The sequence below is a fragment of the Drosophila nasuta genome, chromosome 3 (assembly GCF_023558535.2).
Source record: "Drosophila nasuta strain 15112-1781.00 chromosome 3, ASM2355853v1, whole genome shotgun sequence".
Classification (NCBI taxonomy): Eukaryota; Metazoa; Arthropoda; class Insecta; order Diptera; family Drosophilidae; genus Drosophila; species Drosophila nasuta.
This window is the reverse complement of record NC_083457.1, coordinates 13,531,359-13,553,142: the sequence shown is the minus strand read 5'-3', so window position 1 is coordinate 13,553,142 and position 21,784 is coordinate 13,531,359. Positions and strand designations below refer to the sequence as shown.

Genomic DNA, 21,784 nt, shown 5'->3' with positions numbered 1-21,784 from the left:
TCTTGGCAAATAATTTGTAGTGGCAAGTTATTTAGCTCATTGAATTGTTTACTTTGTTTTAGGGTCAACGCGGGTAGCTCAATTCATTTCTCCACTAATCGAATCAACTGATAAAACTTTACTGACTGCTCTCGCTTGACTTTTGTTTTGTAACAATATTTTGCACATGTGATTGAACTCCAACTACAACTGACAACAGACAAAATGCTAGTTAACTTTTCCTATGAATTTCTGCCATGTCATCGGTAATGAGCAATGAGCTTTGAGATTTAGGTCAACATTTTGGAAGGACAGTGGCCAAGATAAACACTACTTAACGATTTCACAACCCTCGCGAATCGAACAGAACTTTAAGCAACCCCTCGCTTGGAAGGAAACAAAAACACAATAGCAAATCTACATTTGAATGTCGAATTTTAATATTTTTATGCGCAAAATAAAGAGTAAAAACCAAAGTAACACTCACACTTTGAAATCCACTTTTGCTTCGTTCTTCCCCTTCAACACAATCAAAACTCAAAGGAATTGTCAGCGTGCAAAGCTCTTTTGCACCTTTCCTGAACTTCGTGAACGTCCGGAGCATCAATGGCAACCGCAATCCACGTGGGGTTTGTCACCACCAACGCCCCCAAATCGCATGCATTATACATACGAGTACTGCTATACGTATTTATGAATGGGTGGAGGGATGCATGTGCTCATTGGCCAATGGCGGGGGTTGTGGATGGGGATGAGGATGTGGACATAATTCCAAACAGTGCAGACTTTGAAGTTGCCCTTCTGAGGACACCGACAAAAAAGGGTAGCATCATTCTTTGCCGCATAAATTTTGGAATTATTGAAATTTATGTTTGAATTGCGTGCAAAAAAGGCGAAACTGAGTGTATTCCTGTTTCAAAAGCCGGCAGGCAATTCATCACTCTCTTGATGACCTTTATTGTTTGATAATCGCATATTAATGCCTATTGTTCGGAGAGCTTATCGACAAGAAATATCACACACAAATACTGCATGGCAATAGTACGTCTTAACACATTATTCTCCCAGTCCTTTTTTCATAAATCAAATTCGAAATTGCAGTTCAAATCTCCCTCCACTCCTTAAGTTAAAAAGCGACATCTATCGCATTATTGTGGTTACTACGCAAACTCACGAAACGTTAAGTTGGCTGCGATTGCTTTCGATGCGCGCCTAACGATGAATGCAAGAAAATAAAAACATTTTTAACTGTTTTATGTACAAATTTATTTCTTATTTTGTTAATCAATAAAGCTAAATTTTAAATTATTTATAATGTCGTGTAGGGTTGCAAAATATCGATGACTGCAAGTTGCAAGAACGAAACATCGATTATTTCGATTGTGGAGTCATCGATATTTCTCGGGCACGATAAAGTAGAAAGGTGGAAGTTTCCACAAACAAAAATAGCTAGCAATTTCGCACAGAATGCACAAAAGTGCGCCACCTTGGCATTGGGTTTGCACTGCTGCTGCCACGACAGCAACAACAGCATTCACAGTAGCAACAGCAACAAACGAGAGTAGTCTTCGACGCGGCAGCAGCAACATACATGATACTGCATCGACAAAATCAGTGATAAGGTCTGCAATGTGCGCAGCATCATTATCACCACCACCTCCACCTCTATCACAGTTACAACTACAACTACGACTGCGACTATCATCCCCCGCCTCCCACAGTATTCAATGGCTGCTACTAGCACTACTGCTGATATTCCTGCACACAGTGCCGCCGTCCAAGGCAACTCACATCAGTGGCGACTTTCACACCGCCGACTTCTTTCAGTTCCTCATCAAGTTTGGCTTTCAGAAAGCGGATCCCCCGACGCCGCGCAGTTTGCCATCCTATGGCTACATCTACGGTAATGTGACGTCCAAGGATACGTATAGTGCACCAGTTACGCTTGTTGTGCTGGACAAATCCACGTTCGTGGACTTCTACAGCAATCGCACTTATCGCAATCGAGAATTGGCCTGCTCCCGCATGTTCTCGCGCCTGCAACGCATCGTCTACGATCCCGACTGCAATCCGCGGGGCAAACGCGACTTCCTGCGACGCGTACCCTGCCCCCATGGAGCTCTATGTGTGGACGAGGATGCGCCCTCGAATGTCATTGCCGATCATCAGTTCACCTACGTTATCAACTTGGAGGCGGAACCACGGTAAGTACTAAATACAGTATACAAAGCTGTGCTGGTATCTTAAGTACACAGTGTATCACGATATCAGTTGTTCGATAAGCTACCGCCTGGCTACTCCATTGATTGCTTTGAGTGCTGTCGCACTCTCTGGTTTCACAATTTGATATGTTTGTGTAAACAGAAGTCAAATCCATAATTATCTTACATGACTCATCATCTTTATTCTAGCTTCTGGTATGTGGCACTGGTGGCCTGCTATCGCAATCGCACCACATGTGAATGGCATGCCCATGAGACTCTCGCCAGGACGAGCAATCGCAGCAGCAACATCCTCACTACACTACAGTACAACATCAATCTGGTGAATCTACATCCCAACAATTCGGCAGCGCATTTGCTCACCTTTCAGTACTCGTACGATCAGCAGAATCTGCTGGAAATGTACCTCATCTTTATGCTCGTCTACATTGTGCTGTTACCCATGCAAATCTACGCTGTGCGCCGCCAGAAGCATCCCGTGACCAAATTGTTTACGCTGAGTCTGCTTAGTGAATTTGTTAGCCTGGCCCTAATCACTGTGCATCTGCTGCGCTATGCCACCAATGGAGTTGGTGAACCCAATATGCAAGCTGCCGGCGATGTTCTGGACATCCTTAGTCGCACTACATTCATGCTGATACTGCTGCTGCTGGCCAAGGGTTGGGCTGTGACTCGGCAGCAAATCAGTCGCACTGGGTGGATCATCTTGATGTCCATTTGGGTGCCATACTGTGCATTCCACATATTTCTCTACATCTGGGATCGGGTGAGTTGTCTATACATTGAATTCTATTATAAACAATTTACAATTTCTTTGCATTGCTTTGCAGACGGAAGTGGATATCATATCCGATATTGATGAATACCAGACCTGGCCAGGCTGGATTGTTTTAATCCTGCGGTAGGTAACCAAACTGTTTTTGCTCAGCCATTATTTTCAATCTTTAACTCAACTTTTAGCACCATGTTCATGATGTGGTTTCTGTACGAACTGCGTAACACCATGAAGTATGAGCACTCCAGCAAGAAGCTGGACTTTCTTTTGCATCTGGGCGCCTCCAGTTTGGTGTGGTTCATCTATCTGCCCATCGTGGCTATTGTTGCGTTGCAGGTGAGCCCCATGTGGCGCTACAAGCTGTTGCAAGGCATCACCAACTCAGCTGACTGCATGGCCTACTGCGTGATGACTGGACTCCTGTGGCCCAATCGTGCCGGGCAATATCTACTGCTAGCGGGCACTAAGTATGCAGGTAAGACAATTGAATAAATTAATTTATAAACATCTGTTTAATCGATGCATATCTCCGGACAGGCATGGATGAGCTGGACGAGTTCAATGAGGCACCGCATATTGTGAGGGAACGGGAGCGTCGTCGCAACTCGCCCCCCGATGATATATCCATTGGAACGAGCAGTGGTGGACGGGGCATGGTGTTGTCCACGAGCATTCCACATTCGTTGAATGGAGATTTGCTGGAGGCAGAGGATATGGCTGCCGAGTTACTTACTGATCTGAACAAAAATAGTCATATAGTGGCATAGTTTGTTAGTTGGTCAATCAACGGCAGCAACGGGTTAATTACTAAGCTTAGTAGTCAAATGTGCTAAATGAAAACAGAAACGAAAGAAAGGAAAAACACAAGAATGTTAATCATACTACACTACACATACTACCTAATATTATATATTATTATACTATATTTACATACATGCATAGTTATATTCCACTTAGACGTACACACATACCTACACACACATATAGTATAGTATATATACATATATATATAGTTTTTAGCCGCCTACAACGAAGTCAGTGAGAGTGCAAAGTGCAGCAAACATTGTTGTGTGATTTATCAAATACTTATGCTTGAATTTAACAATTAGTTTTGTTCGTGAGATTTGTAGCCTAGACATAAATAATTACGCATAGATTGATTGCAAATGAAACGCTTGAGAATTATTTCATTGTGGTATCATATTAAGAATACATTTTAACAAAACTATAGTTAAGCTTTACGAGTACCATTTAGTATATGCATGTCGGACACTATCATTCATATGTAGCTACAATAGTATTTTGATAAGAACAAAACGGATGTGAAACGAAGAAGTTATCTATAAGCAACACTAAAACCATAAACCATAAATTGCAAATGAAAGTGAAACAACAAGATAACCCGAAAGCGCAATAAATAAATCAATCATTTTTCAATATGCATACATGGCTTGATAATAAGTTTATCTTATTTATTTGTTAAGTTGATTGAATTAATAAATTAATTCAGATATTGCTAGTTGAGGCATTCCTAACTTCACAGATTCCACCTTCACAGCATGCTCAATCAATCTGTTGACAAGATCCTTTTCACTTCATGTTGGAGGACTTCATTAATTTGGCATTTCACATTTCAAAAGGATGGATTGTTGAGGTAACAATTACCATTAAATCACGATAGCATCTTTTCACTATTAAATATAAGTTTCATGCGGGAGAGATTCTCTATTTATATCCTGCAACATTCCACAACTTACCACAATTCAAAATGTGACATATGTATGAATCAAAGACAAACTCTGACATGGTATTTTCATTTGTTTATTTTTAAAAACTCAAATACTCACATTTAAAACACATGCATTGTTTGAGTATTTATAGTATGTATACAAATTATTATTTCTGTTCTTTTGTTTTTTGTTGTTTTTTTGGCTAAAATCAACGCAAACTCGCAAAATATTGAATATTTTATTTAAATACTTATTGCACCCGTTTGCTAATTTGCTGTTGGCAATTTACAGTGCTCTGCTACATATAAAGTTACACATAATTATAAACATATAGCATATCTCCCAAATACCTGCATACATCAATTCGGAAATTAAGTATGTCCTTAGGCTTAAGATTTCTATACACATCGACGGCATATTCATTCAAATTGGCACTACGCGTTTAGTAATTAATCGATTTTGCATAAGTTCATATAGTAAATAGCATTTGTTATTCCATCAGTTTAATATTTAAAGAAACTATATAGTAAATCGAAATTAAAATTAGGAAATTGCATTTCATGTCCCGGTAATTATATTTTTCTTTTGGCGTGATCACTTAATAATTAACCAACATTTTTTTGTTTAGAAATAAATAAATATAAAGCATTTTGTACTTTGTAATAAGTGAAATGAACATTAAATGATTTCGGACTAAAAGCTATGCATAGTTTAAAAGAGTTTTTAAAATATGTTTACTACGTCTACACGAGCTGAAGAGTTGCGATCAACAACTCGTGATCAATAAAGACTCGTGCAAATGCAGATTGAGATGGCAAATAAAGTTACAGTTACAACGGATGGCATTAAATTGGCAATGGGATTCGCACCCGGGCGTCTCCCATTTAACATCTGGACATTATCTTGTAAGTTTGTTTTTGGCTAAGCTTGCGAGTATTTGTATGTATGTATATTGTATAAATGGTTATTCTGTCTGTAATCTACAAGAGCATGTAGGAATGATCACGTTCCAGGCGCGACTTGGCACGCATCTGTATGTTTCCAATCGGATCTGATGGCGGTGGAATGCCGTTGATCTCATGCGTTGGCTCCTTGTAGAAGTATTCCGTCCGTCCGCATTTGTAGCCATAGAAGACAGAGTCATGAGATCTAAAAAGAATACAATTATAGTGATGACTTCCTTAAACATTATTTAGAACTCACCTAAGTATGAGGTCGGTGAGCTGACCACTTGGCTGCTGCAGATCGCGATGCATACTCTCCAGAGTGGTCATCTCGAGCGGATTCCACGGTCCATTGCGCTGCAGGGCATCCCACTTGGCGTCGATGCACATGAAGCTATAGTTGCTGCCATCCCGTTTGTCGCCCTCCACATTTACATTGAGCGTTTGGTTCAGCAGCGATTCCATGTGCGGAAATTTCGCAACGCAAATGTCAAACTGTTACAGAATGTAAATACGTTAATTATAGATTGGTATGTCAGCTTAAAAAGTGATTTATCGCCTTCTGTTTTAAACAATGATTTTCTTTATTCCATATTGTAATTTTGTACTAGAATTGCTAAGAGATTACGCGTAAAACTTACCATTTTTTGCACAATTGTCTGCTGGCGACAGGAGCCCTCCTCCATCAGCAGAAGGAGCGTCATGTTCTGCTGTCCACATATGTATAACTCTGTGCGCTGCAGTCCATCCGCCTGTGTGGTTAATTGAGCTTGCGGTGCATTGGAAAAAGCAGACAGCGCATCGACTGCATCTTCGCACTTGAGTGAGTTGCGGCGTGGAAATACTTTGCTGCTATTCAACGGTGTCTGTATCTCAATGGGCGTCGCCTCATTTAATGCCAGCACCGATAGCTTTGCCATAAGCGGTGTCAACGGTACACCAGCGCCTCCAACACGACGTTGACTGATCGGTGCATCCACATTGCTGGACTCGCCGGCGGGTTTAAGTGGCAGACACATGGCGCGTTTATCCATCGGCGTCTTGGCGGCAACATTTAGATTACGATCTGCCGCTTCTGACGAAGCTTCGGCTTGTTGTCGCATGTGCTCGTCCAGCTTCTGTATTTCCAGATTAAACTCTTGAAACTCGGCCACCAATGCAGCCAACTCGGCATCCTGCGATGCCTGCTCGCTGGCAGCGCCCCAAAGTTTACGATACTGTTCCAAGAACTGCTGGAATAAGCTGCCCGATATCTGCTGACCATTGGTATTGAAAACGGGATAGGTGGGATCGCCGATGGTCCGAGAACTGCTGCGTTCATCATTCTCTATGTAATCTGGAGATACTTCGCTGCTTATGTCTGCTGTGACACTGTTGCCATTGCGATTCACATCCGTTGTGGTTTTGAAGCTGTGCGTAAAGTGTCCCAACTTTTTGGATATAGCGCGCAAGGCATCTTGCAGATCTGCGGAGGATTTGCGTCGCGTCAGCTGCTTGTGCGGATTACCAATGAAATTCTGAAAGAACTTTTCCACATCCATCTTGAGAGAGTTGCGACGCGACGATGATGCCGTTGCTGTTGACGATTTACCATTAGAATTGTGCGCATCGGCCACTTGCTCCTCATCCGGATTGGCACAGATGGACATGACAGTCGCCACCGGCAGCACCTTATTCTCGGTCATCGGAGTATTACAGACACTCGTACGTCCAATGAACTCCGGATACGAATCGGTCTCATCGAAATTTATCGAAGCAATGCCCGACTCGGGCAGATCTTTGCTGTGCAGACTCTTCAGGCGCAGCGGCAAATGTGTTGGCCGCATCGATTTGGGTCTTGCCGTGGGCAATTCCATGGCTGACGTTGTATCTGATGCGTGCTCTTCCTCGGGAATGTGTGTGAAGATCAACGACTTGTCGCGCTTAAGCTTACGCTTCGCATATTGAAATGGCAACGATCCTTGGCCTAACTGCGATGTTGTCGTCTGCAGGTTCTGTGCACGTTGCGCCTCAGCTGCCAGTTTGGCATACTGCTGCTGCTCCACATAGACCACAAGCATTTGGACACCATGTGGTATGTGGAACTGTTGCATGTTCAGCTGCTCGGCTGTGGTGCGCACATGGCGTGGATCTGTCAACACCAGTTGCTTGGTCACAACATCGCCCAGCTGTGAGGCAACCACTCTAAAAAAATGGAAGAAGGAATTAGTAACTGAATTGGATTAATGGCTAGACCACTTACTTGTTGTGGTAAAGAATGGCGCCTCCTAAAATCCCCTTGGTTTGCTGACAGCTCTGCAGCGTCTGTATAGCCTCCAGATAAATGTGACTTGCGGTCTAAAATATTAGGCATGATTACTAGTTATACATAAGGGATTTGAACACCTCTAAGCACTCACCTTCGGCATGCGCAGCTTGGGCACATTCTGGAATGTGTTGCCATTGCGTTGCAGCATCGGCAGATATGTCTCGAATATGTGATATAGTTTCTCGCTGAGATTCCGGCTCGGTTGCTGGGCGGGTTGAGCATACTGTTCGTGCAGCGATTGCAGATCGCGATGGAAGAACTTCAAAAGAGAGCTCAGTAGATTCGCGCGATGCTCCAGCAGCTGGTCCGCAATATTTCGATCTGTGCCTACAGCCTGAGGAGTAAACAGAGAGATTCAGTTAGTACATTACTCTAGCGTAAATGGGACTTATTCTTAGACACTGGACTTACAACATGCAACATAGAAAAACTATAATCAAGTATTGACAGCAATACACCCTCTCCTTTTCATCGATCTTTTTTAAATCTTGAATTCATTTTTGAAACATACTTTGCATGCCTTGACTTGTTATTTCACTTTTTAATATTTTACGTTCCTGGTCTGATCATAATAAAAAGCAGAATTCCAAGTAAATATCTTACCAAATGCAAATTGTAATAGATATTATTATGCTAGGGTGTCAGTATTGAATTTTTAAAACACTTCGTGTAGTATAAGTGACCTGATATTTTGAGCTCAAAGTGCCCGCTTCCTCCTTCTTGAATTTGAGCAAACACATTAGAAACTTTCCCCCCATTTCTAAAAGTGTTGGGTCTAAGAAAACTACATAGTGGAGCTACGTTAACTTATATTGTTCTATAATGAAGCATTCAGATTCGCATTAGAATATAGTTGTTGGTTTGTGTATTGAAATTAAACTGTCTATCTTTAAAGCTGTAATTACAACTGGTTTTTGAAAAAGGTTGATAATTACACTAGTATAGATCCCAAATTGGAGGACCCTTACTTTTATTGTCTTTGAATTCGTCGGGACTCAAGAATAATCGGGAATCGTTTTTAATAGAATTGCTAATCTCCTTCTATATAATGGCAATTACTCAAATTAACAACACATTGTTTTCATACTTACCAAGGTGAATCGACCAAACTCCTTGAGCACAAACTTGCCATTCTGCAGTGAGAGAATGCGCGGCTTGAAGAAGCAATCCTTAAGGAAGTACGATGTGCCCATCAGCTGACCACATAGTGCCACCTTTTGTGTGTCCGAGACCCAGCTGGGATGAAAGTAGAGAACCGCAGCAATTGGATCATCTGCCTCATCCTTCAGACACTCGGTGTCGTAGACAAACACAATCATCGTCTCTCTGCAATCAAAAAGAAGGGAAGCAAAACGTCAATGCATGTCACATACAGTTTGAGAGCAACTGCTAGTGGCACCTGTCAAGCATGCGACGTCGCAGCTGCCGTTGCGTTTGTTGTTGTAGCTGGTGCTGCTGTTGCTGCCATCGTTTATGGTTGGGCTTGCGCCACTCTTTAAACATTCCGTCAGTTTAAAAGATTAAGTAAATAAGAGAGTAAAAGAGTAGGAGCGAGAGCGAGAGAGAATGTTGGCTAATTCACGTCAAATGCTGCATCGTGGCATAGCGTAGCGGCTTATCACATCCCTCAGCAGCGTTGATAATAAGTCAGTCAACACAACAATGGCACAGAAACTCAACTGAATTGCCAGCTGTCTGGTCTGGCTGATAAATATGATATGAGCTCTGCCGAACAGTGTATCACATTGTTTGAAATTTCGCTCACGCTTCTCAGCTTGAACTGGCAAATGGGCTGGTGGGGGGGTGGCAGTGGGCTAAGGTGAGACGAGGTGAAATCGCCGTTTATTACGCCGTTCATTTATTATTGCTATTCCGCTGCGCTTCAACTAACTAACAACAGCGGTTTACAATTTGAATGCCACTTAACAGCAAAAGCGCCGGCGGTAATCGATATCAACAGGGAGGTCAGTTTGCATAACGTAGTGATATCGATTAGAATGTTATCAATATAACGTAAGAGCAGCAGCACTAATTGATATCGATAACAAGGTCAATGTCGATTGGTGACAACAGCAGCTGCGGGAGTGACAGGGAAAGCATCTGCTAAGATCAAATTTCAATTGTCTCGATTGCACAAATTTCAATGCATACGCCCATTCGCTGCTGCTGAAGCAATCTGCTTAACTAAAAACTAAAGCATACTTCTAGGCGGGTGAAATATTAACAAAACAATGCGTATGAATTTAATTTATTCATTCAAGCTAAAAAGTTGTTACGGTATTTCCAACCTATTGTTCCAATAAACACATTTATTAATTTAATATCAAATCACATTATGAAATTTCAACCAGCTGCTGACATTAAAGCTTTGGCACTTAGCAAGATTTGATATGGTGCATGCGGGGCTGGTGTTGGTTTTTTAGATCCTTCGTATATATACTTGGCCACATATCCATTACGGCCCGCCTCGTAGACAACCACAAGAGTGCCTCCATCTTCTTTGAATGCCTGATTCAGTATTCCTTTTACCTCCAATTCGCCGGGTGCAACCTCTTTCACCGTCTCCTCCCGCCAATTGGTATTATCCGGTTCTCGAATGCTGTGTAAGCGAATCAATTCGATTAGCTCAAGCTATTGAAATGTCTTCCCTAGAGGAAGCGTACCTCAAGGTATATCCATCATTATTTGGCACCAGTTGGAATCCATTATCGTTATTTATGCGCGGAACGAAAGTTGCGGGCGCCACAAACACAAAATTGGCAACAAGAATAACGATCGACTGATGATGAACCGTAGTATGGCAATAAATTATTACACACAATAGACAGACAGTAAAGAAATGCTGCTAACTCACCGATTGAAACATTTTGGGCATTTGCATTTGCGCACAACCCAAACGCAACTGAATTTCTCGAGTCCAGGTTCTCATATTTAAGAGACCACGAACGATCATAGAAAACCAGTTTGCAAATCGATGACTACCGTGAGTTAACAAAAAGTCATAGAAATCAAAATAATACACACTAATGACAGCTACGAGTACTCCCACCTCATCGTAGCATAACATTGTCTGGTCAAAAGTGTGGAGAGTTCAAACCGATCTCAAGAGGAATGCGCTAAAATAACTAAATACTAATTACTTATAATTACTTCTGACACATACTTGAATTGCATTGAGACTTCATCCGGATTTATTAAGTAATTAATTTATTTACCAATTCATACTAATATTTGATGCTGTGAAAACCCAAACAAAATTTCCAAGCTCTTACTCAATTGAAATTAAAAATTTGAAAAGTAAATATTATTCTTATATAAGAAGAAAAAGTTCAATAGCTTTTCAGAATTACCCATTTGCAAGAATTGCAAAAAAAAAAAAATAAACGTTTGAATCAACAAGCGGTTAACCCCACAAGTTAAAGATCACAGTAACGTCAAATTTCGACTGCTGCTATCTTAATGTTTGCTGTTAAACAATGGATTATCTTGGGAATAGTGTATTCTACCCTTATCCAGCAATTGACATTAGAACATTTATGGGCAATGCTTGCAGTTGAACTAGAGATAGATTTAAATTTAAGCCAGTTCGAAGCTAGGCCACATATCCATTACGTATACCTGAACATTGTTAGCCAAGAGCACTTCATAATGACCCTTGACTTGCATTTCTCCCGGGTTCGATCTCTTCCACATCCTCTGTACGCCAACCGTCATCATATTTTATACTAAGTAATAGCTTAATATGGAATTTTCACACCAATTTCACAATGCTTACATCAATTTGTATCGCCTTTCGGATGTATTGATATGGAACCCATTGTTATATGCCGAGTGAACTACAGTGACGTGTGGTGAAAGAATTCGAGATGTTGCAATTTCCATGCAGCACAAAAAGCGTCTAGCGAAACATTGTTTATATTCATAATAATAAAATGAAACTACTCTCTGAAACAAACATTTTAACGCTTGATTTCGTCAAGAATCAAGATGCAACTAACACTAGAAATGACTGCCCTTTACTATATATAAAGTACAGACAAACTGGCCTAAAGTGATTTTATACGTATTGCGAACATTTAGGGTTGAAAATTTTGTATATAAATATAGATAGTGATGTCCACTAATTTAAGTATATGTATTTGGTTTGCACTTCCAACTAAAATACTGACGTTCATATTGATGAGTAAAACTATATTGCAAAAAACGTTGAGAACCTGCTGAAGTTGCTACATGGGATAATAAATACTGGTTTTTCTATCGCATCGAGAGATGGATCTATTTGAAAGCATTTCATTCAGTTGCCAGTAATAAGAAAATATTTCATTAATTGACAGCGTAAAAAGCTGTGCATAACAAAACCTTAAGGCATCGAGTAACATATTATTTTCAAAACACAAAAATCATGTTGAACCTTCACCAAATTTAAAACGGGATGAATTCAAAAAGAATCTAATATGCTTTTTTTATTTTATTGAATATTTGTATTTATTCATTTGTATTATTTGCTAAACTACTAATTTAAAATGATTTTATGGTGCTACTGAGTGGGTTTCACACTTGTGTTATAATGCATACATTATTATTATTAGTTTGCAAAGTTTAACCAGCGCAGGCTTTAAGACACGCACCTGCCAACCTAAAATCGGAAGGTTCGGTTGTAGTTTCATTCGTGGAAGTTGAAGGCGTTGGACCTTCAAAAAAAGTTCGAGTCGCAACGGTTTTATCTTCTGACGATGCGTTGACGCCAAGTTCAACAACGTGATCCATACTATATGATTCACAAATAATAATCTATTACATTTTTTCCATTTCATAAAATGAAACAGCTTACTCTTGACTATTCGATGATTCCGTCTTCATATCATCAATTAGAGAACGAGCCTCTGTGAAAACCAAATCGATGAGTCCAGTGAGCGAAGGATCATCATCACCTTCTGGCACAATCTCATCGTTAGCGACCCTTTTCAAATCATAATTGACTATCTCATTAAATATCCACAATTGCATTAAAGCAGATCTTACGTTTGGTTCTCCGATGATTTGATTTTCATATCAGCAGATAGAGAACGACACATTCCACACACCAAATTGATAATCAAAATAAGAAATATCTAAAGAAAACTTTTTAACAATATACTAAGAGAGATATTATAATGAAACTCACAGCGTTCCACCTTATCATCGTGCGATGCCGTAGAAATCTCAGAAATAACTAAACGTCAGCATTCTCGCAACAGCTATTCGATATAAAATGTGACTAACTTAATTATATAGTGAAGTGCATTGCGACTGTTGCGAACATGTTCAACCTGTTAGCCCAATTTCGAATGCGGCGATGGATTAAATATAGGGAAATACTGGGGGGTTCTCTTTGAAATACTGGTTAAATTCTACAATACTAGAAAGATTTATTTCTCTCAATTTCTAATAACAGAATAATTAAAAATTAATTGGACGGAATTTATACATGCTTATTATTTTATATCCGTTACCCATAGGGTAGAAGGGTATTATAAGTTTGTGCCTCCATGAAATGCATGTAACAGACAGATGGAGCCATCTTCGACCCTATAAAGTATGTATATTTTTGATCAGCATCAACAGCCGAGACGATTTAGCCATGTCCGTCTGTCTGTCTGTCCGTATGAAACACTGGATCTCTGAGACTATAAGAGAAAGGGATATAATTTTCAACAGCAGTTGTTGTTTGCACGTAAAACAAGTTTATTTCAAACTTTTGCCACTCTCAATTCCGCCCCCGATAAACGCCTGTTAAATGACATTAAATTGATAGCCAAATATAGAACCAACAATGAATTATTATTGATTGGCTAATAAAGACACCAAATAAACTTTTTACACCAAATCTTGACAGCATATGCTGGCTACGAGATCTCAGAAACAACTGAATTATGGCATTCAATTGACTTTAATATAAATTAAACATTTTAATATTTAAAAATTTTAATTTAATAAACTGCATTGCGATATCAGGTTAAACCTGTTAAGATCTATATTAACATTTTGAGGCGAAATCTTATAAGGAATTCCTAGTGATAACGTAATACTGACTAATGATTACTTGAGATATTGTTTTGCGCTAAATTAAAATTAGAAAATTTATTCTTAGGTGCAGTTAGTAAAGCCACTTACGGTATATCAATAAGTAGTATGTACAACATAATGCTTTTTCGATATGAGCCCTACTATTTAAAGAAAAATAAGTAAAGTTTAATTTTAAAGCTTTATTAAATCATTTAAAGTTGGGTAATAGTCAATTTTAATTAACCAGAACAAGCTTTAAGACACTTATCCGACAGTGGAACATTGCTAGTCGGCGGCAGATACGACGGTACAGGAGAAGTTTTGATGTGCGTAGGTTTTGTGACTGGCTGATCAGCCTGATCGTAGTCATATTCATAATCATCTTCATATTCGATCTCGTCACTATGCAATGTACAATATATAAAATATTCATAAAGGCAAGATAACCGCGATTCAATTAAATAATTCGTTCATATATCTTACGGTCGTTCAGTCGTTGAATGCGGTTTAGGTTTAGGCAAACGCCTTCCATGCACAGCAAATGTCAAGCTAAGAATCAAAAGCAGAACGAACTGGAGAGATTTTAGCAACAATCTAATTTTAAAAAAATATTAACGCAACTCACTACACAAAATCTTCTCATGATGCGATGCCTTGGAGATCTGAGAAACGACTAAACTTTCAGCACTCGAAGGCCTTCAATATAAACCCAGTTCTTTAATTAATACCGTCAAAATACTAATAGATAAAATATATAAAAAAAATTCAAATTTTTTGCACTTTATTGCAAATAAAAAGTTGAGGATGTTAACACAAAAAACCGGTGGATTTTATTTGATATAGTTTCTATAAATACATGTTTGGAAATCTTATTTAGAAGAATAAGTACAGATAATGATTTCACAATTTATTCATTTATTATCCATTTAATTTAATTTTTACAAAAGTTAACGGGTTCAAAGTTCGACTTCAAAGTTCTACTTTTAATTAGAACATTCTGTAATCCATTTAAATAAATAAGAAAAGATTCGATGTCAATTCCGTTCCACTTTGTGAAAAAAATATATTTTATTTTATTTTTATAAATTTTTATATTTTTTTTGCAATTGTCGCGATACATTATTGATTAGATGTCAATTTCTATTTTAAAAATAAAAATTTAATTGCTTGAAAGTAAAAATATAAAGAAAGCGTTTTATAAGGTGTCAAAATGTTTTTTTATTGTTAAACACGTTTAAAATTTGCACATTTGGCTCTATGTATAAACTTGTATAATATGTTTAATGTCAACATTCCTCTGAAATAAAATACTTTTTATGTCATAAAACGCTCCAATCATCAAAACAATTTTTATTTACATTTTATGACTTTATCTTCTAAAAATATTAAATGATCGTTAATACATCACAAAATCACCAATTGCCAATAAACTAAATATCTGAAATGAAACTGTTCTTAGCATTGATAAGTTGGATCCTAATGTTCTATTTCTCATGCTGAATTAAAGCTTTATTGCGATCAGATAATGAACATGGACATTATTCAATATAGAATAGATAGAAGTAAATATCTCGTTCTCGTCGCTTTCTTGTCTATATTTCTGGTTCAGCCATAAAAAGACTTAAGACAGGATGATTGCAATGGATTAATTGGCTATAAAGTGTGAACTGAAGTTTTGTTCAATGAAATAGATATTTTAAAAAATATACATATGGGTAATTCTCTAGTAAATGTCGCGTGCGACCAGCTTTACAGTCACAAAAAAAAACATAAACTAAAACAATCTTAAAAATAAGTGAAGGTTATTCTTAAAGCTTTGGTTTAGCACTATTTTTAGCGCTAAGATTGATTTTAGGAACTTGTTCTGTTGTACGATAAAATATAGAAATTCGTTCATTTTTTGGTTTTGCGTACGAATTTGTTAATTTTGCAATTATCAGAACAGAAAACAAAACAGAACAAAAAATTCAAAACCATTCTTTGCTCTAATTAAAGTGCTAATCTAGAGCTATAAAAATAACCATTTCCTATTTTTAAAATTGTTTCAGAATATGATTTTTTTTGTCACTGTAAAGCTGGTCGCACGCGACATCCCTCAGAGAATTACCCATATATTACATATTGTCACAAAAATAATTTTATTGAAATAGAAGTTGCGCCTACAAAAAATCAAAATGGTTTAATATAGCGACTGTCCACGCACATTTTTAGTAAGTTATATATATATTTATATAGGATTAACAATGGGTGTCAGAAATTCCATAGTCAATTTTACTTAACCAGCACAAGCTTTAAGACATCCAAGTGGTAATGGAAATGGTAATGGAAGTTTAATCCGCTGATTAACCGACGACTCTTGCGGCTCTGCGAATCTGCATAATGGAAAGTATGTTATTCAATCAAGCAATCTCGTTGCGTATCAATTAAAGAACACCTTCAAAGATCTTACCTCGTTGAATAGGAATTCAATGAAATCTCACGCTTTACAGGCGCAGCAAATGCCAAGCTGAGAAGCAAAAGCAGAACGAACTGCAGAAATTTTAGCAACAAAATAATGTAAAAAAAATACTAACGCAACTCACTACATAAAATATTTTCATGATGATCCTTGGAGATCTGAGAAGCGACTAACTTTCAGCACTCGAATGCTTTTAATATAATGCCCCTGTCAGATGTATCATAATTTCTATTCAAAAAACAAAAATTCAATTTAGTAGAAAGTAAAGCGCACAAAAACATGAAGAACGCGTTTTATAAGGTGTTATCAAACTGTTGGTTTTATTGTTAAACTCGTTTAAAATATGCACATTTTGTACTTGTATAATATGTTCAAATTATCTTTAACATTCCTAAGAAATGATATACTTATTTATGCGAACAAAACGTTCCAAATCATCTTTTTTATTCAAATTTTGACACTCTGTTTAATGTCATTTACAAATACATCATAAATTCACCAGTTGCCAACGAACTAAATAAAGCATAAATTCGACAAAAGTTATGACAATGAAATCGTTGATAATTTTGTTTTCTTATGCTGAATGAAAGCTTTACTATGTCAGATAATGATCATAGAAATTGCACAAAGCACAATTTGTGATGTAATAGAAAGATGAATATTGAATCGTAACTTTCTTCTTTATAATTCTGGGATAGCCAGAATATGACTTAGACACGATGCTTACAGTGAAATTATTGTCTGAAAAGTTGATGCTGGAGTAGTCAACAGAGCTTGGAACTTCGCATATCTTACGACATAATAAACAATTTATAATACATAAAATTCAAACTGAAACTTTTCACGTTAGCTGATGTCTCACTGATCAGCAATTAGATATCATTGAAGGGCGGCAAATGTTAAATTGATATCCAAAAGTCGAACCAACTAAAGAAATACTCGAAATTATCTAAAAAGATGCCAAATAATCTAACCGCACCAAATCTTTCAGCATGTGACGGCTTCGAGATCTCAGAAACAACTAATTTTAGGCATTCGATTGACTTTGATATAAATAAATCGTAAAACACTTTGATGTCTGAACATTTTAATTTAATAAACTGCATTGTGATAACACGTTAAACCTGTTATTTAGAACTTTCTAAATTAATATTTGACGGCGGAATTCTAAAAAGAATATCCGGTGTTAACGTAATCTTGACTTTAACTACTTCAGGTATTTCTATAAAAAGAACATTTATTATTATTCCCAGTTGTAAAATCACATTGGCTATTTACAAAACAATGCGTATTCCAAATGATGGCATTTCAGTGAGATAAGTTTAAATTTAGGCTTTTATTAAATCACATAAAAATGGGACACAGATTTTTCATTGTCAATTTCACTTAACCAACACAAGCTTTAAGACATCCTTTCGACAGTGGAAAACAAGTAAGAAAGCTACAGTCGAGTGTACTCGACTGTGAGATACCCGCTACCCATTTTGAATAAAAGAAATATATTTTGCGATATTTTTCTCAAAATATACTGAATATACTGAAAAATACTAAAAATATACCAAATGGTATATATACAGACGGACAGACGACTCGGCTGTTGACGCTGATCAAGAATATATATACTTTATAGGGTCGGAGATGTCTCCTTCTACCTGTTACATACATTTCCTGCCGGCACAAAGTTATAATACCCTTCTACCCTATGGGTAGCGGGTATAAAAAGTAGACCTGGGCAATGGGCAGTATATTATTTATAACGGCAAACTCATTGCGAATTAATTAAATAATTACTTCACATGTCTTACCCTTTACTCGAAGAAGAACGCGATCTGGGTCTAGGCCCACGCTTTCCAGGCGCAGCAAATGCCAATGAGAAGCAAAAGCAGGACGAACTAAAGGGATTTTAGCAACCGACTAAATGAAGAAAAATGCCAGCACAACTCACTACATAAAATCTTCTCATGGTGCGATGCGTTGGAGATCTGAGAAACGACTAAACTTTCAGCACTCGAATGCTTTCAATATAAACTCAGTACAATATAATAAATTTGATGCATTGCAAATAACAATTAGAATCTGTTAACTTAATTATCTCAAAGTACTTTTGGATTTTACTTGATATAGTTTCTATAAATTATTATTTGGAAATCTTATTAACTTTAAGAATAAGTTCAATTTATTGTATTACAATTTATGTATTTATTATCCATTTAATATAATTTTTGCAAAGTTCGATTTCAAAGTAGAAGATAATTAGAACTTTACTTAATTAATTTAAATAAATAAGGACAGATTAGTCGTCAATTCATTTCCGCTTTGTAAAGAAATTTATTGCAAAGCTTACAGTTTTTTTTTTAAATAATTTCATAGAAAGTTAAATGCACAAAAGCATGAAAGAACGCGTTTAAAAATGTGTTATCAAAATAATGGTTTCATTATTAAACTCGTTCAAGTCTATTATGTGCACATTTTGCTCAATATATAAACTTGTATATTAACTTTAAATCTAACTTCAACATTCCTCTGAAATAATAAACAAATTTTATTCAAATTTTGTCAATCGGTTTAATATTAAACGAGCTCTTTCGTTATTGACATTTCACATACTGAATGATCGTTGATAAAATTATAAATTCACCAATTGCCAACAAAGTATGTAAATAAAGCATTCTTAAATTCGCAAAATATATGGCAATGAAACCCTTCCTATCTTTAATAAGTTGGATCTTAATGTCTTTAACCGCAGCACTCTTAAAAATGGTTTTTAATTTTGACCAAGTTAAACAAATTATTATGCACAATTATATGATGAAAGTTTTTAATCAAATTTTCAATTCAAACATTCTACATCAAAAGTGATCAATTTTACGAATTTGCCCTACAATTCCATTAAATATTGCAAGCCTATTGATTATGTACTTAGTATTCAGTGGTTAACCAGCACATGATTTCAATGCACATCCCGAAAGATTTTTATCATCTTTCATTACAACTGGTAATGCTTTACCTGTTCCCCCTTTTGCTGCTGCTGATGGAATGTCCAGGATGAGAATGAAGTCAATAGCTTTGTTATACCAGCCTCTGAGACGCAGTCTTTCTTCAAACTCCTCCACTTTCCACACATTATAAATGTCATTGTGTTTGATACTGATTAATAAATGTCACTTATTAACGAAAATTAAACTAGTTACTATCAATCTAAATCTTACTTAACATTGAATCCAAATCCGTCTTCATTAAAATTTACTTCAAAATCGTTAAAGTTAATCCAACTTTCGTTTATTTGCGGTATTGGCGATGCAATCGCCAAATTGACAAATAGAATCAGAAACGTCTTGGAAAAAAATTACTTAAATCAATTCCAAACTTTAAAAGAATATTAACGAAACTCACAGCTATGAAGAGTGTCATCGTATGTTGAGATCTCAAATGCAACTAACTCATCATATTTCTTTATATAGACGATATTTCAACCAGTTGGATTGGTTAAATATTATAAGAACAACAATGATAAAGAAGAGCATCATTATCCATCGTTTAAGAATAATTTCGACAAACAGCAACTGGTATTAAATCGCATCAGTGAACGAGTTTTTGCACTTTTAAGGTAATAAAAAATAAAAGACTTCAATCGATTTTCTATATATTTATTTCCACATATTTACTTGTTAATTTAATTATGACTCGAGCATAAAAATAAAGTAAGACCAGAATTTTAATGATGAAAATATATTCTTCTCATGATTTAATAACGTTAAAGTTGACTGCATTTTTAATAAAGACTCGCTATAAAGAATTTAGAGTTCTTATTCTTAAAAAAAATATACTTTTTTTTTACATATTATAAAAACAGCTTATTATTTTAGTATTTTGGCAAATAAGAGAACCCCTCAAGAAAAATTTAGAAACTGATCTTCACAAAATATATTTTTACCATATATTAAAACATTTTCTGTAAATTTGAAGATAATATTTTGTTTTTAATAATATCCCATATTTGCACTATACACAAAACTCAGAATTCGTTACTACGAAATCTTTGGAGTCAAACCATCTTTCGTCTAGTTTTGGTACATGCACTGCAGCCACCAAGTTGACAAATAGAATTAAAAGCGTCTACAGAAATAAGAATTCTAATTTATTATATATACTCATAAAACGTTGATCAAACTCACAACTTTGAATAGAAACTAGAGCCTTTGAAATCTCAGAATCCAATGAAGCGTTTCTTCTAGGATCGGCTACTATGTATCTATTATGGAAATGACCAACAAACCGGAGCATTGTCAATCTAAGCATCATGTTTAAGAATAATTTTGGCAAGTTTGGAACTCGTCTATTGCTTAAATCACAATATTAACGAGCGAGTTTGCAGTGCCAATCTAATTAAACAAATATAAAGACTGCAATCGATTGGGTCCAGCTAAAATGTATCCGTTCCTCATGGATTAAATTCAAATAATTACTATTCAGCTTGACCCGTAACATGGCCGGAGTTTTATTTTCATATCAATTATTTTCCGTGTTTCGTTGTATATAATTTATCACACTTATACAAACATGTATATTTAAGGATTTGGTGTATAATAATAATAATACAATAATTAGAGAATTCTATTAGCTATACCCCTTTACCGTATGAGTACCGGGTATACCAAAATGTTTAAGCATATGCTTAAACATTTACGTGATAACACAATTATAGTAAGAGGTTGCTATTCTTATAACCTGATTTGTGCAAAATCGCGTCAAAACACTGAATATTTCTATAATATAACAAATATGAATTAAAACGGTTGCAACGATTCGATGCAATTATTATTTTGTTATTGCTTATAATGCTTATCGGCACTTTGTTGTGAGGCTTCTTTTTAATCAGTGTTGTTGTCTGCGTGCGCAGTGGCTGCAGCCCAAAACAAACACAAGAAAATACCCTCACATACACCCACAACCACGCACTGGCACACACATTCAACACTGCATACACATACCCACGCACAGAAAATCACCGCAGTTCTTCATTAAGTTTCTTAACATGTATGAATGCACTTACTTTGTAGCCATTTTAGTTGCGATGTAAATGTGTTTGTCAGGAGATATATTGCACTTTATTGATTCAATTATTTCATTTTAATAAAAATAACTTTACACTTTCCATTTTCGGTATTTCTTGACCCCCCCGCAATAGCGTGACCAGAACTAAATTTTCAAAACACCTTGAGTACACAATTTATATACTTCGGTATTTTTAAATGGACATGCCAACTTGTAACTAATATACCAAAACCATCAAAAGAGTGATTTCGGTATTTTTCTAAATCAC

The 21,784-nt window shown here is 36.6% G+C and overlaps 5 protein-coding genes across 6 annotated transcripts; 1 reads left to right on the top strand and 4 right to left on the bottom strand.

The window, feature by feature from the left end:
- The first annotated feature begins 1,381 nt into the window (after nt 1-1,381).
- On the top strand, nt 1,382-4,821 carry LOC132789085 (uncharacterized). The gene is made up of 5 exons (XM_060796854.1): nt 1,382-2,183; nt 2,391-2,967; nt 3,032-3,102; nt 3,162-3,451; nt 3,514-4,821. The coding sequence occupies exons 1-5, from the start codon at nt 1,447-1,449 to the stop codon at nt 3,741-3,743; spliced, it is 1,905 nt and encodes a 634-aa protein (XP_060652837.1). The 5' UTR covers nt 1,382-1,446; the 3' UTR covers nt 3,744-4,821.
- LOC132789083 (uncharacterized) lies at nt 4,689-21,652 on the bottom strand. 2 transcript variants are annotated; one of them, XM_060796853.1, is made up of 7 exons: nt 21,515-21,652; nt 9,050-9,284; nt 8,050-8,292; nt 7,893-7,987; nt 6,292-7,834; nt 5,910-6,145; nt 4,689-5,855 (listed from the first exon to the last, which is right to left on the bottom strand). In XM_060796853.1, the coding sequence occupies exons 1-7, from the start codon at nt 21,523-21,525 to the stop codon at nt 5,687-5,689; spliced, it is 2,532 nt and encodes an 843-aa protein (XP_060652836.1). In that variant the 5' UTR covers nt 21,526-21,652; the 3' UTR covers nt 4,689-5,686. The 2 variants fall into 2 exon arrangements, with proteins under 2 accessions (XP_060652836.1, XP_060652835.1); XM_060796852.1 differs by lacking the exon at nt 21,515-21,652 and adding an exon at nt 9,358-9,640.
- On the bottom strand, nt 10,218-10,891 carry LOC132792256 (uncharacterized). Its single transcript, XM_060801531.1, has 3 exons — nt 10,813-10,891; nt 10,622-10,737; nt 10,218-10,557 (listed from the first exon to the last, which is right to left on the bottom strand). Exons 1-3 carry the CDS (start codon nt 10,885-10,887, stop codon nt 10,302-10,304), a joined length of 447 nt encoding a protein of 148 aa, XP_060657514.1. The 5' UTR covers nt 10,888-10,891; the 3' UTR covers nt 10,218-10,301.
- LOC132791542 (uncharacterized) lies at nt 12,426-13,219 on the bottom strand. Its single transcript, XM_060800504.1, has 4 exons — nt 13,123-13,219; nt 12,981-13,069; nt 12,790-12,918; nt 12,426-12,726 (listed from the first exon to the last, which is right to left on the bottom strand). Exons 1-4 carry the CDS (start codon nt 13,138-13,140, stop codon nt 12,558-12,560), a joined length of 405 nt encoding a protein of 134 aa, XP_060656487.1. The 5' UTR covers nt 13,141-13,219; the 3' UTR covers nt 12,426-12,557.
- On the bottom strand, nt 18,758-20,052 carry LOC132789086 (uncharacterized). Its single transcript, XM_060796855.1, has 3 exons — nt 19,855-20,052; nt 19,671-19,795; nt 18,758-19,608 (listed from the first exon to the last, which is right to left on the bottom strand). Exons 1-3 carry the CDS (start codon nt 19,870-19,872, stop codon nt 19,395-19,397), a joined length of 357 nt encoding a protein of 118 aa, XP_060652838.1. The 5' UTR covers nt 19,873-20,052; the 3' UTR covers nt 18,758-19,394.
- Nucleotides 21,653-21,784: the final 132 nt, after the last annotated feature.

What these genes read in the sequence shown, in the direction of transcription:
- LOC132789085 (XM_060796854.1), top strand. Translation starts at nt 1,447, where the DNA reads ATGCACAAAAGTGCGCCACCTTGGCATTGGGTTTGCACTGCTGCTGCC. An exon ending in TTCTCTACATCTGGGATCGG is followed by an intron (nt 2,968 to 3,031) that starts GTGAGTTGTCTA and finishes ATTGCTTTGCAG; the next exon opens with ACGGAAGTGGATATCATATC. An exon ending in TGGATTGTTTTAATCCTGCG is followed by an intron (nt 3,103 to 3,161) that starts GTAGGTAACCAA and finishes CTCAACTTTTAG; the next exon opens with CACCATGTTCATGATGTGGT.
- LOC132789083 (XM_060796852.1), bottom strand. Translation starts at nt 9,461, where the DNA reads ATGTTTAAAGAGTGGCGCAAGCCCAACCATAAACGATGGCAGCAACAG. An exon ending in AGTTTGGTCGATTCACCTTG is followed by an intron (nt 8,293 to 9,049) that starts GTAAGTATGAAA and finishes TTTACTCCTCAG; the next exon opens with GCTGTAGGCACAGATCGAAA. An exon ending in GCCATTCTTTACCACAACAA is followed by an intron (nt 7,835 to 7,892) that starts GTAAGTGGTCTA and finishes CCATTTTTTTAG; the next exon opens with AGTGGTTGCCTCACAGCTGG.
- LOC132792256 (XM_060801531.1), bottom strand. Translation starts at nt 10,887, where the DNA reads ATGAGAACCTGGACTCGAGAAATTCAGTTGCGTTTGGGTTGTGCGCAA. An exon ending in TGCCCAAAATGTTTCAATCG is followed by an intron (nt 10,738 to 10,812) that starts GTGAGTTAGCAG and finishes GTTCATCATCAG; the next exon opens with TCGATCGTTATTCTTGTTGC. An exon ending in AATGATGGATATACCTTGAG is followed by an intron (nt 10,558 to 10,621) that starts GTACGCTTCCTC and finishes TCGCTTACACAG; the next exon opens with CATTCGAGAACCGGATAATA.
- LOC132791542 (XM_060800504.1), bottom strand. An exon ending in AAATCATCGGAGAACCAAAC is followed by an intron (nt 12,919 to 12,980) that starts GTAAGATCTGCT and finishes TGATTTGAAAAG; the next exon opens with GGTCGCTAACGATGAGATTG. An exon ending in GAATCATCGAATAGTCAAGA is followed by an intron (nt 12,727 to 12,789) that starts GTAAGCTGTTTC and finishes TGAATCATATAG; the next exon opens with TATGGATCACGTTGTTGAAC.
- LOC132789086 (XM_060796855.1), bottom strand. An exon ending in GGATTTGGATTCAATGTTAA is followed by an intron (nt 19,609 to 19,670) that starts GTAAGATTTAGA and finishes TTTATTAATCAG; the next exon opens with TATCAAACACAATGACATTT.